General features: G+C 41.0%; 1 protein-coding gene across 1 annotated transcript; it reads left to right on the forward strand.

The window, feature by feature from the left end:
• Positions 1 to 930: 930 nt before the first annotated feature.
• On the forward strand, positions 931 to 14,913 carry LOC134656741 (trichoplein keratin filament-binding protein-like). Its single transcript, XM_063512257.1, has 9 exons — positions 931 to 1,183; positions 1,469 to 1,683; positions 2,350 to 2,460; positions 2,890 to 3,072; positions 5,855 to 5,999; positions 7,491 to 7,778; positions 9,033 to 9,194; positions 10,880 to 11,071; positions 14,721 to 14,913. Exons 2-9 carry the CDS (start codon positions 1,472 to 1,474, stop codon positions 14,910 to 14,912), a joined length of 1,485 nt encoding a protein of 494 aa, XP_063368327.1. The 5' UTR covers positions 931 to 1,183; positions 1,469 to 1,471; the 3' UTR covers position 14,913.
• The last annotated feature ends 5,275 nt before the right edge of the window (positions 14,914 to 20,188 follow it).

Raw genomic sequence — 20,188 nt, forward strand, 5'->3', positions numbered from 1 at the left:
TTAAACTACTTTAAACTAATAAATCGCAATTCTAAAAGTTGGAGCGAAAATTTTCCGACAACTTTTTTCAAGTTCCCGCCAAAGAATCCAAATAACCGAGCAATTAGGCATTTTTTCTGCTGCTGTGTTCACTCGCGCGTCTGGACTCGGTCTAGTTAAAAATCCGAGCGCAACTAGTTTTATTACCCGCGCTAGATCAGTTGATCTTGTACCTAGGCAGAGGGGAAATAGTGCGAATGCCGCATCCCTTCCGTGTTGATCGAAGGGTTGACCAGCTATAGGTACCTAGGTCGAAAAGGCACCATTAAAAACTTTGTAAGTAATAATATTTCTATAGCTGGTCAAGCAAATCTTGTCAGTAAAAAAAAGACGCTAAATTCAAATTTAATTTTTCAATTTTGCCGCCTTTTTCTATTGACAAGATCTGCTTGACCAGCTTTATTTTTGATCGAGCACATCGATTACTGTTTTTTTTTTGAATAAAATAAAAAGAAAACCAAAATCCCCGCTCTTTTTTTACATAATAACAAGTTCACACGTCACAAAAATGTGTTCAATTTTGGAACTATACTGGGTCAACCAAATCTAGTCAGTAAATAGGAACAAAAAAAACTATACTCATCCTTTTCTTTTGGGTGTTAGTACTAGTGTAAGACAAAGATAGTCTGATTCTCTCTGTCTATGTTTGAAATCAAACAGACCTTTGACACACTATAAAACGGCTGACAATGGCCTAACACGAGATACACAGATACGTTTAACTAATACAAAAACGCTTCTTTGTTGCTAGGCAACTGTCACTTCGGCGTCCACAAGCTATCACTATTCTAGTTACGCTTCTACAACTTATGTTGTTATAAAATGCTGACAAATAAATGGACCGTATTACTGAAACCATAAAGTCGTTTTTTATTTGTAATTATTTCTTGACTACTTGCATTTTTAAGTAGGACAAACGTCAAGTCAACGTCATTTGTTTTAAATCAAACTGACCGTCTGAGTCTGACCACAGTATTCAATTAAAGTTTATTTCATTTAGATTTACTGCACATCGGATGTTTCATGACCCAATTGCGGGTCGCAATTACACCCACGACGTATAATCATGCGATTACGGTGACTTGACTCATTTGGTGAAGGCCTGAGCGCCATTTATTAACATCAGGAGTAAATTACCAAGGAGGTCAGTATATTGATCTCACAAAGGCCATAAATGACTCATTTTGTTTGTAAAAGTGGGGTTACATTAGAGCCATACGATATTGTGAGGTGCCTTTAACCTGCTGTGTTTTTTGTTTTGAAGAAATTTGTGAGTGCATTTTACAGTTTATCTTTGATTGTATTTATTAAAAAGATTTATCTGGTAAGGTTTTGTCTTCTTACTTTTTTTTCTTACAAAGTGGCTGTTTAGTTTGTAAAACTTTAATAAAATAAGTAAGGTTTTTCACGGCAATAAATTACTTTCTAGACCATGTCTCGCCCCCGTGCCTGGCAGCAGCAAGCTATCGCAGCTCAGCGACGCGACAACGAGCTCCGCCGCGCCGAGGAACTGCGGAAGGTGGCCAACTACTTCGAGAGCAACACCAACAGGTCCCGTCATCACGAGCAGTGGACTACGGAGGGGTATTATGAGAAGGCCAAAAAGGAAGCGGAGCTGTTTAGCTCGAAGAAGCTTAGAGCTATGTAAGTATTGATATCTGTTTCCCTTCTATCTCATATTAACTATTATTCATAGGATATGCCATTGCATATTATAGTCACAAAAAAATACGAAATCGTTTATTTGTCCAACACAGGTATGAGTAGTACATAAGTACAGATCATGTAATATTACGGTTGTATCACTATGTTGTGCCGTAAGGCGTACAATTTTTTGTCATTAATGGAAACACACATAGTATAAAGGAAAGATGAGATTAAATAAAATTGTGAGAAGGGGAAAGGTGGTTGGGAATGTGAAGAGCAAGTTTTGTGAACAATCTTCAAGCAAATGCACCATTTGATTGATAATTTTAATAATAATATACTCTATGTTTTGCTCAGTTGTATAAGACATGATAGTCAAAGTGTTTGTCTAAGCAATTTTTAGGACTTTTCAATACTTTTAAGGCCTACTTGCGCCAACCCGGGGTTAAGCGGTTAAACCGTTAACCCAGTGTCAAATTGTACTGGTAATCATGATAACGCCAGGTTTTACCAGTTAAACCCGGGTTAGTGAATGGTGCAAGTGGCCCTAAGTTGTTAATCCTGTTTTTACATGTGTACATTCTAATTGTTAAATACATAATATAATCTATGAATGGTCTTTTTAAAACTACATATGTATATTTTTGTCATTTTTTTTTTCAGACAACTTGAGGAAAGAAGAAAAAAGTTGGAACTAATGTTGTTTCAAGAAAACATGCAATACCAACAGGAAATGAAGGCTTTGGCTGCAAAACCTAAGCTTTATCAAAACGGGTAAGCAGTAACATTATCATTAATTTTATTAACCTAGCCCCAAACTAGACTGTTACCTCTCTATACTATTTAAGTACATCAAGTGTATCATCAATTCATCATGTTTGTGGATGGCGCTCATTATTAAATTAAAAAGCATACAATTTCTTGATGCAATTTATAATTTAGAAAAACCAATAAAAAGGAAAGCTTAAATAAAATGCATTATAGGCATGCCTTAAAAAGCAGTGTGTTCTCAAAAATACTACAAAAAAGAAATAATAATGAGTAAAATCTTGAATTTTTTGTTGTAATGTTTTTTTTGAGAACACACTGTTGTTGGCTTGTTATATTCATACAACACAAAATGGTGTTTTGTGAATAGAACTTCTTTTTAGCCCTAAGCTCTAAGCTTGGTTTGAATTAACTTTTTTTTAAATATTATTCAAGGTCATACCTAAATGACGTGCCAACGTCGACTCTAAAGGAAATCAACCAGGGCATCATGGATAAGGAAGAACAATTGAGGAGACACGAGTCAGAACTCCGTTTACATCACGCGTGGCGTCTGCGGCAGCCGGAGTTACGGGCTGCTACGGCTTATGTCGCCAATGGGAGGCTCAAATCTGCGTGGTATGTAACAACGTTAAAAAAAGAAGTTTTGTTTATTTAGTGGCAAATAAGCCATCTAATAGGAGGAATAATTTATGTTCCCGGCCTTGAGAGCCTTAAATCAACCAGGGCATCATGGATAAGGAAGAACAATTGAGGAGACACGAGTCAGAACTTCGTTTACATCACGCGTATGTCGCCAATGGGAGGCTCAAATCTGCGTGGTATGTAACAACGTTAAAAAAAATATTTTTTGTTTATTTAGTGGCAAATAAGCCATCTAATAGGAGGAATAATTTATGTTCCCGGCCTTGAGAGCCTTAAATCAACCAGGGCATCATGGATAAGGAAGAACAATTGAGGAGACACGAGTCAGAACTTCGTTTACATCACGCGTATGTCGCCAATGGGAGGCTCAAATCTGCGTGGTATGTAACAACGTTAAAAAAAAGATTTTTTGTTTATTTAGTGGCAGGCAAGCCATCTAATAGGAGGAATAACTTATGTTGCCGGCCTTTGAGAGCCCTAAATCAACCAGGGCATCATGGATAAAGACGAGCAAAAGAGTCGCGTATTCGTTGCCGACATTTGAGAGCCTTTAATCATTAAATTGGTTTGTTATATTCGGCACTCAATGTCTTCATTGTGTCAATGAAGACATTGAGTGCCGAAAACGCGACTATCAGGTATTTTATGATATCGTTCCCAGGCCAATCAATCAATCTTTGGGTAATATGGCTCCATCGATACTGTCGATGATTTCGCCAACGTCAAAGTGGATCCCACGTGGGATCGAATTAATATTATTTGTAATAAAATTCAGCCAGTGTACGGTATAAAAGTATAAAATTATGACCTCTAGTTCCCAGGCCGGACGACCCGATAGTCGGGATCGTGGTACGGTCACCAGCAAAAATATATGACTATGGGCAGCCGTGCAAAAATATCTGATGCTCCATTGGAGGCATAAGTATTTTATTTTACGTATATGACGACACTACCTCGGTAAAAATATGTGATGCTTTGTGGCCGGCAAAAACATCGTTAGTCTGTATCCGCATAAATATCGGATCGGGTGGCTTAAAAATATTTGACGACTCATAAAAATCAAAATTATGTGATTACTCTCATCTGGCATAAATATCTCTTCACTGTGAATGCAAATACATGGGATGGCAGACGGACCGCCTATATATCTGACACGAAATTATGAAATATGTATGTCATCAATCGGCAAAAACCAACCATACCGATAGCATAGAGCCTTAAATTGTTTGAAGTGATTTGACAATCCACGAAAAGAGTGCAGACTTGTCATTGCATATGTCTATCTCACGTATTTCATTTGCAATTTTAAATTGTGACATAATTCAGGTAGAGGTAGGATAGTAGATGTGTAATAAAACTAATAAACCTTCTTACATAAAAAAGAATGATAAAGAAGTCAACTTGTGGACTGTGACAAGGACAAACAATGATAGCGCTTTCGCTGCTACTCCTACTGAATGATACATAAGACTATCCCGTTCGGTAATTTCCCCCACCCCTCATGCCAGATCCAGTTATATACTAGATTCATGATATGATTGCAATACGTTCAAATTTACAAAAAAATTATATACATTTTATTCCGTCAAATCGATGATAGAATATAATGTGAGACAGACATATGCAATGACAAGTCTGCACTCTTTTCGTGAATTGTCAAATCACTTCATACAATTTACGGCTCTACACCAAACATGTATGGTTCGTTTTTGAAGGTCGATAACATATTTGTGATTTTTCAACGTGTCAGATATTATAATAGGCGGTCCGTCGTCCATCCGATGTATTTGCTTTCACAGTGGAGAGATATTTATGCCAGATGAGAGTAATCAGATAATTTTGATTTTTATGAGTAATCAAATATTTTTAAGCCACCCGATCCGATATTTATGCGGATACAGACTAACGATATTTTTGCCGGCCACAAAGCATCACATATTTTTACCGAGGTAGTGTCGTCATATACTTATGCCTCCAATGGAGCATCAGATATTTTTGCACGGCTGCCCACAGTCATATATTTATGCTGGTGACTGTACTACAGCTTTATATGACGAAATTTTTGTGGCCTGGCGCGGATGTCTTGTTTGGCTGGGTGGCAATGAATGTATTAATGAATGATTAACTATTTCGGGCTAACAATACCTATGTAAAAAACGATTGAGGACGCTAAATAATATTTGTTATCAAGTAGGTAATCAGCCTGGTATGCTATGGTGTATCTTTACCGTCATCATGAAAACAGGGAACCTACACCTACAAGCACAAATGTCGTAAATATGAAAAAATCCTGTCATTTGAACACAAGCGTATTAGAATTGTTAATATACGACCTGCCGGCCTAGCCAAGGTGACAATCGCTATCGCTTCGACGACGAAACGCTTTGTGTCTCTATAACGCTTCCATATTAAGGTCCGTCTCCATATTGCGCGGCAAACTATCGAACATTGATACCGGATAAATGGATATCGGGTTGGCTCGCGAGCTAACTCGATCAGATCGCGTTGGCTCGCGAGCCAACCCGGTATCCATTGCGCGCGGCTGCCTCGCGAGCCAATGTTCGATAGTTTGCCGCGCAATATGGAGACAGGCCTTTAGTGCGACAGTGACAGTTGCGTTTCGATCGCTACGGAGCGTAAGCGATTGACACGTTGGCTACGCGGCCTGTCTTGCTAAAGGCCTTTAACATAAATTTCTAGGACGTACCTATAGTAACTAAAGTAAGAAAATCTAAGTTAACCGTTTTATTTTCAGGACGCAACAAATAGTGGAGAAGGAGACAGCAAGAAAGAAGGAAGAAGAGGAGACTCTAAAGATACTTCAAGAAAGAGACGAGGCATTACGTAAGCAGATACAGAAGGAAGAAGAAAGACTTAAAGAGAAAGAGATGCAAATGAGGGTAACATTTTATGTCTCTGTTTGACCCAATGGTTGACTGATAGAGAATGCCTTTTGGCATTAAGTCCGCCATTTGTACATTTCTCTTTGTTGTGCAATAATGTTTAAATAAATAAATAATGATAAGTAAAATCAATTGGGAATTTACGACACGTTCAGTTTCTTATTTATGTGTAGTTTGCACCGTAGTAGGGTCATTACGCTAGTTTTCGTCCACTTCACGGATTATCAACTAAAATGTACTATTGGCAACCACCATTTGAATTTAAATGCAGTACAATAATATACTGATGACGGAGACAGAAGATAGCTAAACTCTGTAATAAACAACGTAACCGTATTGAGTTTGAGCTCGTTTGAATCGTCATAAGAAACTTAAATTACGTAGTAAACTTAAACTACTCAGTAGGAAGTTGCTGACGTAATGTTATTTTTTAGTTCTGACACTTAGAGACATTTACACCTCTAAATAAGTTTAGATTTTTTTTTCCATGTATCTGTTTTGTTTTTATTTTAATATTATTATTATAGTTTTTTTATGTAATTCGACATTAAGAGACCTTATACATCTCTAAGTAATTGTATTACGTTAGTTTGATTTGGTAGTTGTAGTTGTATTTAATAATTGTTGATGTATAATTATTATTATTTTGCTTGTATGTAAATTCAATGTTGACATGTAAAAGTGCCCTTGTGGCCTATTTGCTGAATAAATGTTGAAGTTGAAGTTGAAGTTGAAGTAATTTAAGTTTCTTATTATAGTCTGGAAAACACAACTTGTCAGTTAGTAGCAACACTTTGAATTAGAACCAGGAAAACTATACTAATCCCTTTCTTTTGGGTTCTAGTACTAGCGTAAGACAAAGACAATATGATTCTCTCTGTCTATTCTCCTAAGGCCCAGCCATACAAACGAAACATCCAAAATTTTCCACTGAAATTTGAACCTAAATTGTAGGAAATAGTTAAATTTGCGTTGTTTGAAAATTCAACGAAACAGCAAAAGCGACTCTGTTCCAATTGAACATGGTTTAAATTACATCGAACTGAATAGGTAACTATAGGTAGGACCTTGGGCCTTAGGAGGCTATGTTTGGATGAGACAGTCCTGGGCCAAACTATAACTTGTTTTTTTGAAGTGAAAACTTCTTTAGCGGCTCTGTGCACTTTTTGAGGTGGGCAAAAAATGTTAAACTCGCGACAGATCACGTGACCGTAAGACGGACACGTGACCTGATCGAAAAACTGTTACTTCAATGTCATTGAATTTTTCTTTATTGATTTAAATGCCATCTAGCTAGTTTTCCTCTAACTGGTATTAATATAACTCGAGTACTAACAGTGATGTGCTTAGGGGTTTCAAGTAATGCGACGAAATAACGCTAGATGGCGTTAACCTCAATTATACACAGTGCTGCAGACATTTTGCACTAGTCATTGAGTTTTCACTTCTGCCGGCACTCCCGGAGTGCAACCTGTCGTTTTTTTTCAGGAGCTCCGCGGAAGCTTAGAAGGCCAAATCGCCGAGCTAAGCGAGAAAGAGACGATCGTCAAACGCCTACAAAAAGAGGAAGAGAGAGAACTCATGATACTAGACAAGCTCAAGTTCATATCGAGCGAGCGGGACAGAGAGCACGCGCGGCTGGTGGCAGAGAGGGACGCCACTATAGTGAATATGGGGCTGCATAAGTATAAGTTGAAGAAGAAGGTTATATCGGTGTTGCAGGAAATTGAGTTGGATTTGCAAATGGTGGATAATTTGAAAAAAGCTGTTTTGAAAGTGAGTAACTGTTTTTACATCATCACTACATAGTATTAAACAAAGTCGCTTCCCGCTGTCTGTCTGTCTCTATGTATGGCGTATTTTTATTTTTATTTTTATTTTTTTTATTTTTTTATTTAAATAATCTGATAAAGTTATTTACAACTGAGTGTTTTTTTTTTGTAATATTTTTGTTTTTTTTTGTTCTTGACATTCGAATTTGATTTTGACCTAGGTTGGCCCTAGCTATGTATACATTAACATTTCTTTTTATTATGACATTGTTTTATTTGTAAATTTTATATTCTTATATTTTTTTTTCTTTCTCTTTTTAATGTTAAATTGACGATCTTTTAATGAAAGCCTTTGTTTTATCCTGTTGTGTAAAATACTGTGTCTTTTTCTTTAAGAAATAAATATATCTAATCTAATCTAATCTAATCTATGCTTACATCTTTAAAACTAGGCAACGGATTGTGATGCGGTTTTTAATAGGTAGAATGATTCAAGAGGAAGGTTTATGTATAATTTGTTAACCCGTGCGAAGTCGGAGCGGGTCGCTAGTAGACAATAATAATACGTAAAATAAAGCAATATATTGTAAGCACAAATTTGCTGAAGTAGATGGCGTGTACACGGTTTGTGGTAAATTCATTATTTAATAAAGATAGTTTATTTTTCAAGTAGGCATATTACAATGCGCTTATTATGAGCGTCAAATAAAGCTACACACACGGCTCTAACCCTACACCTCTCCCTTGAGAAAATTTAAGTCCCTCCTAAATTGGAGGAGGGTATCCCAATATGAAACCGGCAAGAAACTCGGCGGGACATATCTTTTCAAAACTCGCCCCCCCGGCATATGCATTTATGTTTTATCAAACTATTACTTTGGCATGTGGTATGATTTATCTACACGTAAAGTATACCTAACATTTGAATAAATGTCATATACTAAGGAAAAGTGACCAAGGCCTCCAGTGCCCCAGGCTGGAATCGAACCAGCGTCCTCTGCTATCGCGGCAGGTGCCTATACAGCCCTAGTAGCACGGTCGCATTTTTATCATTTATCACCATGCCTGTCACGTTCTAACAAGTATGTAAGTGCGAAAGTGACGGGCTTAGTGATAGTGGATAAAAAATGGAACCGTGCTGAGCCCGCAGGTGGTTATAGTAGTGTGTCTACTTGAAATAAAAACAAATTAAAATATTTTCTGAAAATAATTTAATTTGTTCTAATATACCTAACATGTTAAAAAAAATCGTTTACAGGAAATAGAATCCAACGAAGACAGAAGATCGAGCTACAAGCGCGTTCTAGACGCAGCGCTTGTAGAGTTACACGAGTATCGTGAGAGAGAGAGACAGCGACAGAAGAACATCGACGCAATGTACGACGGCGAGGCGCGGCAGCTGAGCGAGAAACAAGACAAGGTGAGACAATACAGGAGTATCGAGAGCGACAGAGACAGAAGAACATCGACGCAATGTACGACGGTGAGGCGCGGCAGCTTAGTGAGAAACAAGACAAGGTGAGACAATACAGTAGTATCGAGAGCGACAGAGACAGAACATCGACGCAATGTACGACGGCGAGGCGCGGCAGCTGAGCGAGAAACAAGACAAGGTGAGACAATACAGTAGTATCGAGAGAGCGACAGAGACAGAAGAACATCGACGCAATGTACGACGGCGAGGCGCGGCAGCTTAGTGAGAAACAAGACAAGGTGAGACAATACAGTAGTATCGAGAGCGACAGAGACAGAACATCGACGCAATGTACGACGGCGAGGCGCGGCAGCTGAGCGAGAAACAAGACAAGGTGAGGCAATACAGTAGTATCGAGAGCGACAGAGACAGAACATCGACGCAATGTACGACGGCGAGGCGCGGCAGCTGAGCGAGAAACAAGACAAGGTGAGACAATACAGTAGTATCGAGAGAGCGACAGAGACAGAAGAACATCGACGCAATGTACGACGGTGAGGCGCGGCAGCTTAGTGAGAAACAAGACAAGGTGAGACAATACAGTAGTATCGAGAGCGACAGAGACAGAACATCGACGCAATGTACGACGGCGAGGCGCGGCAGCTGAGCGAGAAACAAGACAAGGTGAGGCAATACAGTAGTATCGAGAGCGACAGAGACAGAACATCGACGCAATGTACGACGGCGAGGCGCGGCAGCTGAGCGAGAAACAAGACAAGGTGAGACAATACAGTAGTATCGAGAGCGACAGAGACAGAAGAACATCGACGCAATGTACGACGGTGAGGCGCGGCAGCTTAGTGAGAAACAAGACAAGGTGAGACAATACAGTAGTATCGAGAGAGCGACAGAGACAGAAGAACATCGACGCAATGTACGACGGCGAGGCGCGGCAGCTGAGCGAGAAACAAGACAAGGTGAGACAATACAGTAGTATCGAGAGCGACAGAGACAGAACATCGACGCAATGTACGACGGCGAGGCGCGGCAGCTGAGCAAGAAACAAGACAAAGTAAGAGTATTATTAAATAAGGAAAAATTAACATCTAGCTAACTTTTGGAAGTCTTAACCAACTTTGTGGCTTTTTAGCACGAGGGCGCGCGACAGCATGTCGCGCGAGGAGAAACTACAGAAATGGACGTTCTGTGTTAATTAGTCACTGTCACCGTGTAGTAAAGAGACAGGTAGTCTACATATCTTGCCTAAGGCCGCTGCTATTAATTGTACCGTATATTAATTACTAACACTTCTTTCCTTGTTTCGTCTTATGCTTTTACTTTTAAGAAATACATATACTTATGTAAATTACTAAATGTAACAATTTTAGAATAAATTTAAAAGTGGAAAAATTACTGTCTTGGGTTAGACTTGAACTCAAGGCCTCTGGATCGATACTCCAGCGCTCTGCCATCTGAGCCACCAAGACCTCATCCATAGCCAGCAAATCTTTCCACCATATGGGTCAAGGGGACCCGAGCGACATCTACCTTAAGAGCGTTACACATCTTGAACGGCTACCGGAGTTCCAAGTCATATTGGAAATTTAACAATTTTAGCGGTAAAATATGGTTGCCACTGCGTGGTGCATTGTCATGAGCGGGAAAGTATTAATATCATGTCACTATTACAGCTTTGGGCTAAAGAAAGAGAAGCCCGCGCCCTCCTCATGAACGATGTCCTCACAACCCTGAGGAGACAAGTGGAAGAGAAGGTGCAAGCCAGCAGGACGCAGCAGCGAGCCAACGTGAAGGAGAGGGAACAGATCCTCGAGCAGATGGAGAGCTTCCATCATGAGGTCAAGACCAGGGAGAGAGACGCTCAGGTAAGTCCTTGCACGACACACAACCCTGAGCAGACAAGTGGAAGAGAAGGTGCAAGCCAGCAGGACGCAGCAGCGAGCCAACGTGAAGGAGAGGGAACAGATCCTCGAGCAGATGGAGAGCTTCCATCATGAGGTCAAGACCAGGGAGAGAGACGCTCAGGTAAGTCCTTGAACGACACACAACCCTGAGGAGACAAGAAGAGAAGGTGGAAGCCAGCAGGACGCAGCAGCGAGCCAACGTGAAGGAGAGGGAACAGATCCTCGAGCAGATGGAGAGCTTCCATCATGAGGTCAAGGCCAGGGAGAGAGACGCTCAGGTAAGTCCTTGAACGACACACAACCCTGAGCAGACAAGTGGAAGACAAGGTGGAAGCCAGCAGGACGCAGCAGCGAGCCAACGTGAAGGAGAGGGAACAGATCCTCGAGCAGATGGAGAGCTTCCATCATGAGGTCAAGACCAGGGAGAGAGACGCTCAGGTAAGTCCTTGCACGACACACAACCCTGAGCAGACAAGTGGAAGAGAAGGTGCAAGCCAGCAGGATGCAGCAGCGAGCCAACGTGAAGGAGAGGGAACAGATCCTCGAGCAGATGGAGAGCTTCCATCATGAGGTCAAGACCAGGGAGAGAGACGCTCAGGTAAGTCCTTGAACGACACAACCCTGAGGAGACAAGTGGAAGAGAAGGTGGAAGCCAGCAGCATGCAGCAGCGAGCCAACGTGAAGGAGAGGGAACAGATCCTCGAGCAGATGGAGAGCTTCCATCATGAGGTCAAGGCCAGGGAGAGAGACGCTCAGGTAAGTCCTTGAACGACACAACCCTGAGGAGACAAGTGGAAGAGAAGGTGGAAGCCAGCAGGACGCAGCAGCGAGCCAACGTGAAGGAGAGGGAACAGATCCTCGAGCAGATGGAGAGCTTCCATCATGAGGTCAAGACCAGGGAGAGAGACGCTCAGGTAAGTCCTTGAACGACACAACCCTGAGGAGACAAGTGGAAGAGAAGGTGGAAGCCAGCAGCATGCAGCAGCGAGCCAACGTGAAGGAGAGGGAACAGATCCTCGAGCAGATGGAGAGGTTCCATCATGAGGTCAAGACCAGGGAGAGAGACGCTCAGGTAAGTCCTTGCACGACACACAACCCTGAGCAGACAAGTGGAAGAGAAGGTGCAAGCCAGCAGGATGCAGCAGCGAGCCAACGTGAAGGAGAGGGAACAGATCCTCGAGCAGATGGAGAGCTTCCATCATGAGGTCAAGACCAGGGAGAGAGACGCTCAGGTAAGTCCTTGAACGACACAACCCTGAGGAGACAAGTGGAAGAGAAGGTGGAAGCCAGCAGCATGCAGCAGCGAGCCAACGTGAAGGAGAGGGAACAGATCCTCGAGCAGATGGAGAGCTTCCATCATGAGGTCAAGGCCAGGGAGAGAGACGCTCAGGTAAGTCCTTGAACGACACAACCCTGAGGAGACAAGTGGAAGAGAAGGTGGAAGCCAGCAGGACGCAGCAGCGAGCCAACGTGAAGGAGAGGGAACAGATCCTCGAGCAGATGGAGAGCTTCCATCATGAGGTCAAGACCAGGGAGAGAGACGCTCAGGTAAGTCCTTGAACGACACAACCCTGAGGAGACAAGTGGAAGAGAAGGTGGAAGCCAGCAGGACGCAGCAGCGAGCCAACGTGAAGGAGAGGGAACAGATCCTCGAGCAGATGGAGAGCTTCCATCATGAGGTCAAGACCAGGGAGAGAGACGCTCAGGTAAGTCCTTGAACGACACAACCCTGAGGAGACAAGTGGAAGAGAAGGTGGAAGCCAGCAGCATGCAGCAGCGAGCCAACGTGAAGGAGAGGGAACAGATCCTCGAGCAGATGGAGAGCTTCCATCATGAGGTCAAGACCAGGGAGAGAGACGCTCAGGTAAGTCCTTGAACGACACAACCCTGAGGAGACAAGTGGAAGAGAAGGTGGAAGCCAGCAGCATGCAGCAGCGAGCCAACGTGAAGGAGAGGGAACAGATCCTCGAGCAGATGGAGAGCTTCCATCATGAGGTCAAGGCCAGGGAGAGAGACGCTCAGGTAAGTCCTTGAACGACACACAACCCTGAGGAGACAAGTGGAAGAGAAGGTGCAAGCCAGCAGGACGCAGCAGCGCGCCAACGTGAAGGAGAGGGAACAGATCCTCGAGCAGATGGAGAGGTTCCATCATGAGGTCAAGGCCAGGGAGAGAGACGCTCAGGTAGGATTTCTGGCTCAAGTGATGACTGAGTCACTTTTAAAGGTTCTGAACAGGCGTACATGAAATGTGGATGTCTTTTAAAAATAATTATAAAATCTGCAATAAAAAATACGTAAAACAGTTCGTAGATAATTTCAATGCTATTACCAAAACTTGGAAAATACTAGCGACTCGCACGAATTAACAAATTATACTCCTAAAAAAGTCGGTGAAAGCCGCATGAAAATCCGTTCAGTAGTTTTTGAGTGTATCACGAACATACAGACAGACGCGGCGGGGGACTTTGTTTTATAAGGTGTGAGTGATATATTTTTTAATATAATAAATAATAATAATATATCATTTATTGTAAGGCAACTAAGGCCCATAGATACATACCTTACAAACTAACATACATACAATAATAATAACCTTACAAGCTAAAAATTATTTCGGCGACACTGAGGTTTTCTGCTGTGTCGCATGTTCAGGTGTAGGATTTGGCAGATTCCCACGGAACCGCCGAAATACCACACCCTTCGACCACCCTTCGAGGCGCCAGAAGTCCGCGCTCGAGATGGTTTCCAGCAGCGGCCGCGGCACGCGCACCACGAACGAGGTGAAGTGCACGTAATGGCGCGATCGCAGCTGGAACACTTTCAGCTCGTACCGGATCTTCTTGCGAACATATTCCACCACATCGTCAACCGTGGCGGAAGCGTGCAGGCGCGATACATATAGCGATATATAACGGCTCACTCCCCGTAATATAAGGTTCTATTCAATTAGTGCCTTGTCAGGCATCCAGTGGAACTAAGAACTGCATAACACTCAAGGGCGTAGCCAGCCAGTGAACTAGGGGGTGGCGAGTTGATAGGCCTGGGGGGGGGGGGGCAGAGGCCACAGAGGGGGATGCATTGTATGTAAAATTTGAGCTCCAGCCCCCCCCCCCACCCCCTGCCTGTACCTGCCTACGCCCGTGATAACACTCAATTAAAAAAAAAACGGCCAAGTGCGAGTCGGACTCGCGCACGGAGGGTTCCGCACCATCAACAAAAAAATGGAGTAAAACAAGCAAAAAAACGGTCATCCATCCAAGTACTGACCCCGCCCGACGTTGCTTAACTTCGGTCAAAAATCACGTTTGTTGTCTGGGAGCCCCACTTAAATCTTTATTTTATTCTGTTTTTAGTATTTGTTGTTATAGCGGCAACAGAAATACATCATCTGTGAAAATTTCAACTGTCTAGCTATCACGGTTCGTGAGATACAGCCTGGTGACAGACGGACGGACGGACGGACGGACGGACGGACGGACGGACGGACGGACAGCGGAGTCTTAGTAATAGGGTCCCGTTTTTACCCTTTGGGTACGGAACCCTAAAAACGCAGTACGGACCTAGGTAAATTTATTTTTGAATAAGTTTCAAACACTACTTTTGTTCACAGCTAAAGAACGCCGCCTACTCAACGATATCGGCTCTCCAATCCCAGCTGAAAGGCCTCAGCGTGCAGAAGCAGAAGTTGGAAGAAACAGCCGAGAAGGAGGCAGAACTACGCGAGGCGAGCGCCAACGAGAGAAAACTCAGGACTGAGATAGCCAGGATCAACAGGGACAGGACTGAACAGGCCTGGGCTTAAGGTGGATCAATATTGATAGTATAGGTAAAAAAGTATAGGTCTTAGCGTGCGGAAGCAGAAGTTGGAAGAAACAGCCGAGAAGGAGGCAGAACTACGCGAGGCGAGCGCCAACGAGAGGAAACTCAGGACTGAGATAGCCAGGATTAATAGGGACAGGACTGAACAGGCCTGGGCTTAAGGTGGATCAATATTGATAGTATAGGTAAAAAAGTATAGGTCTTAGCGTGCGGAAGCAGAAGTTGGAAGAAACAGCCGAGAAGGAGGCAGAACTACGCGAGGCGAGCGCCAACGAGAGGAAACTTAGGACTGAGATAGCCAGGATTAATAGGGACAGGACTGAACAGGCCTGGACTTAAGGGCTCATTTAGACGATGCGAGAACTCGCATGCGAGTTCCATTACATTGCGGGTTTTGATCGGTCCGTTGAATATGAAGGGATATTAGGGATGATGACACATGTTGAATTTTATAACAAAATCTAGTAAAATAGATAGCAAACGAGCAATTTATCACAACAATGTGGATATTAAACTAAAATATTGAAAAATTCCAAAAATACAGGACCTGAAAGTTTCAAAATTTAAGTTTTTTTTAACTTCCCAAAACGATAAAAGTAAGGGTACCATTCGATTCCTTACATTTCACCCAAAAAAATATTGTATAGCAACTATATACATAAACGCAATATTTCACCGACAAAAACGCAATTTTCTTGCTTTGTCCATACTACAAGATGCGCGATGACGTCACGGCCTCTGGCCGTTTTGTATAGGGCGTTTCGCGAGTGAAGTGCGACTGTCGGCCTTTGACTACAATTTTTGACTTTTGTGTTACTTTAATGCAATGGGTCCCATATAGACATTTGATCCTAAAAACAAACCCGATCGATTGATACCATAAATGAAAATTAGTCATGTAGCCTATTGGACGTAACCAACAGTCCGCAATGTAACTAAAATCGCATGCGAGTTCGCGCGCCGTCTTAATCAGCCTTAAGGTAGATAGATCAATGTAGAGTTTAGACTATACCCCGTTTTTAGGGTTACGTACCCAAAGTGTAAAAACGTGACCCTATTACTAAGACTCCGCTGTCTGTCTGTCCGTCTGTCTGCCACCAGGCTGTAACTCATGAACCATCATAGAAATTGAAATTTTCACAGATGATGTAGGTATTTCTGTTGCCGCTATAACAAAAACTACTTAAAACCGTGATTTTTTTTGCCGTTTTTTTGCGTAATGGTATGGAATCCTTCGTGCGCGAGTCACTTCTTGGCCATTTTATAACCTCAAAAGTAGTGGTAACTTTTTTCCTCCAAAATGAAATCTGAATAATGCACTGAATTATAGTGTTGTCTACATATTATTATTGTACCGCAATTTTAGATATCACAGCCCATAGGATCTATAGCATTTCGAAAGAAAAAGCAGTATAGTATGTACCCTACTACTACTTTTGAGGGTAAAAATATTATAATTAAAAAAAAAAAGCGGCCAAGTGCGAGTCGGACTCGCCCATGAAGGGTTCCGTATTCAGGCGATTTATGACGTATAAAAAAAAACTACTTACTAGATCTCGTTCAAACCAATTTTCGGTGGAAGTTTACATGGTAATGTACATCATATATATTTTTTAGTTTTATCATTCTCTTATTTTAGAAGTTACAGACACACATTTTACCACTTTGGAAGTGTCTCTCGCGCAAACTATTCAGTTTAGAAAAAAATGATATTAGAAACCTCAATATCATTTTTGAAGACCTATCCATAGATACCCCACACGTATGGGTTTGATGAAAAAAAAATTTTTGAGTTTCAGTTCGAAGTATGGGGAACCCCAAAAATTTATTGTTTTTTTTCTATTTTTGTGTGAAAATCTTAATGCGGTTCACAGAATACATCTACTTACCAAGTTTCAACAGTATAGTTCTTATAGTTTCGTAGAAAAGTGGCTGTGACATACGGACGGACAGACAGACGGACAGACGGACAGACGGACAGACAGACAGACAGACAGACATGACGAATCTATAAGGGTTCCGTTTTTTGCCATTTGGCTACGGAACCCTAAAAACGGGTATAATATGAATACTGGCTTTGTGAGCTGTAGATCTCGCTCCGCCATTTTGAAAAATATCTAAGAATTGAATTAAGATATAGGTACAAGAATTTAAGGCAGGTTCGTATTTTTGACAACCCTTATTTTCAATGAATTGCAACGTTGAATTGTAAGACTTATTGAAATTCTTTAAATAGACGCTCAACGGAGCCGACATGTCTCACTGATAAAGGCTTCTTTTAAATATGTAGATAAAAAAAAAACATTAAAAATGGGTTTTGGTTACCAGTACCATCCAGTACCCAGGGATCAGGGAGTTTACGAGGGTTAAAATAAGTGATGAACCTGAAAATACTTTATTTATAGCATACATTAAGTGTGACATTTTATTGTGTGTGCCTGTGTGGTGACGAGTGTGTGCGTGAGTGTATTAAAATGTGCCTTAGTATTGTATTTTATTGAATCGTATGGCTGTCATTAATTCAAGTCGTTTAAGACATAAGTATGTAACATTTAATTGTATTGTCTTAGCGTTTGTGCCTTTTAAGCCATTGATACCTAAAGACATCAACTGACGCGCGCGGCTTTAGCCGAAAATCAACCTTCGTGCATTTCGACAAGGTTCAAAATGACGCGCCGCGCACTTAGAGCATTTAATAACTGGAGTCGCCGTTCCGCCCTCTTGCACAATTGTGCATACTTTTGTATGGACTGTAGTTTATCTGACATGGCTATATATTTGTACATGCCCCTCCCCCGCAAAAATCGACAGACTGTTTTGTACAGAAACTGACAGACAAGGCGTCTCCAGTTACTAAATGCTCTAAGGCCGCACACGATAGGCGTGGCGTTGAAAGGGTTGACATTTGACGTCATGAAAGCGAGAGCTGTGCAATTTTTATACAATATTAGGAATCTAGCAGCTTTTTTCATCCGGGTTCATACACAATAATAGAGTCTGTTCAGAAAGAAAAGAGTCGTGGAATGTATTGGGCTTCATACATTCCACGACTCTTCTCTTTCCGCACAGACTCTAATTAATGTAAAAAAAAACTACCATTACTATTTTCTCTTACATACATATTTAAGTAAGAATGCATAAGGGTGGAAGATAGTTATTTTTTAACAGCCTATACCTATAGTACATATTTATTAGTTGACTATTATCCTACAAGTAAGAGTAAAAGATATTGGTTTATTTTTGTATTACATATTTAATATCATATTTCTGTGATAAAATAATGAAATAAAACAAATTACATAGATAATGCAATAAAAAAATCTTTAAATAACTTATGGCAGCATAATACTTCAATGAATACCTATTGTATACTCAAACTGTGTATTTGTCAATAACTTTTGTGTGATAATTAAAAATGTTTACATAAATTCCGAGTTTTAGTTGAAAATCAATCTAAAGCTGCCTCACCTTTTAATAAGTTTGTATTGGTCGATAAAGCTTTGGTTTCCTCCGAAAGCGGTGCCGTCATATAGCGGCCGTCTCCATACAAATACTACGACATCCATATTTAGCCGTATTATTTAGTATGGAGACGGCCGCTATATGACGGCACCGCTATCCTAGGAAAACCGATCTTAAGGCACAATTAACCTTTCATAATATATGTGTGGTGGTCAAATATCGTGGGTTGCAAATGTTGAAATGTAGTCTGTGATGATTAACCTTTTCCACGCCGTGTCAAACACAAAAGCTGTCACTCAGACGCCACATCATTGAAGTGTCAAAACTGAAGTTGAACTTTATGTATATGCACGTAGGTCGATGTTGCTCTGTGGTTTGTGGCCGATGTCGGTCTTTGGCGTTGAACCTACGGTGCGGATATATCGGTCATTGGACTCATTGGCGTCCAAAAGGTTAAACACACGCCATAACAGCAATCTCAATAAAATGTCTTAATAACACCAGAGACAAGGGAAAAGCATTCTCTTTGATAACACCAAATAACACGATTACTGCAAAAGCGCCATCTACAAATTTATAGCAAAACTAAGTGAGCAATTGGTGACTCGCTAAACGAAATTCGTCCACGAAACTGCCGCGCTCAAAGTTGGTACACTATGTCGATAGGTGTCGCTAGCAGTTTTGTTTCTTACATATTTTATGTTTTACCATAGAGAAAAAAATACATACCTAGAGTGCTCACTACGAACTAACTACGTACGTAAAGTAACTACGAACCCAAGACCTCCAGCTTAGTAGCCAGCTTCAATAAGCTGTTAAAATTGTTGAAAGAAAATATTTGCGAGATCGTCACTTACACAAATAAGATAAAGGAATAAACCTATTCAGAAGAGGATAAAGTGAAAAGTGATAATCACGGATTTACTTAGCGGACGTAACTTCATTTCTTTTGTGGATTTTTTAAAAGCCAAAGATATCTTGCTTGCTGTATTTAAAGGTACCTTTTGGTTATCAAGTAGGTAAGTGAATGGATAAGTAATCGTCTCATAGTTTTAGTGATCAGCTTAGGAGAGTTAGGGCCAACGGGACTCCACTACTAAGCCTAATTTAACTGTGAGAGAACCTTTTTTAAGACCTGTGTTTTTATCCGATTACGGAAAGGATAATAATTCTAACAGTCTAGGTAAATGTGTAAGGACATATCCTTATGTCTGTATAAGTAGGTACTGTTGTGCAGTCACCGTCGAAACTACTTTAAGTACTTAGCCTAAACGAATAGTCAATAGGCTACATGACAAGGGATACATTGTTTACCGATATTTAACAAGTATAAAGTTATAGCGAAAAATCTCGTTAGTATTTAGTTTCTGAAACGTTTTACTTGTTTCATAGTAGTAATAAAGTTTTGCTCTAAATTGTCCCTTAGCTAGGCCGACAGATATATCAAACCTTTAATGTAATGCGACCTATTATGGTAGAGATTTTATCATTTATCGCTATGGAGTGATTATTCTTATATGTAATTATCGCTGTGGGTGTAAAACTGGTATTTTACGGGGGTGATAACTTGATAAATAAAGCTAATCAAATATAACAAAGACCAATAAGAAAGAATATTAATGATTATGGAGGAGGGGTAAAATCAAATTCCTTAGTTATAGTGACAGGGCTGAAAAGGTTAGGAACCACTGACCTATAGAAACGGCTAAGACAATATCAAGAAACGTCGATTGAAAATTTGCACGAATAAGTAGGTATTAGTATTTTTTATTAGATAAGTTAATTATAAAATGTAAA

Source organism: Cydia amplana, chromosome 19 (genome assembly GCF_948474715.1).
Source record: "Cydia amplana chromosome 19, ilCydAmpl1.1, whole genome shotgun sequence".
Lineage (NCBI taxonomy): Eukaryota > Metazoa > Arthropoda > Insecta > Lepidoptera > Tortricidae > Cydia > Cydia amplana.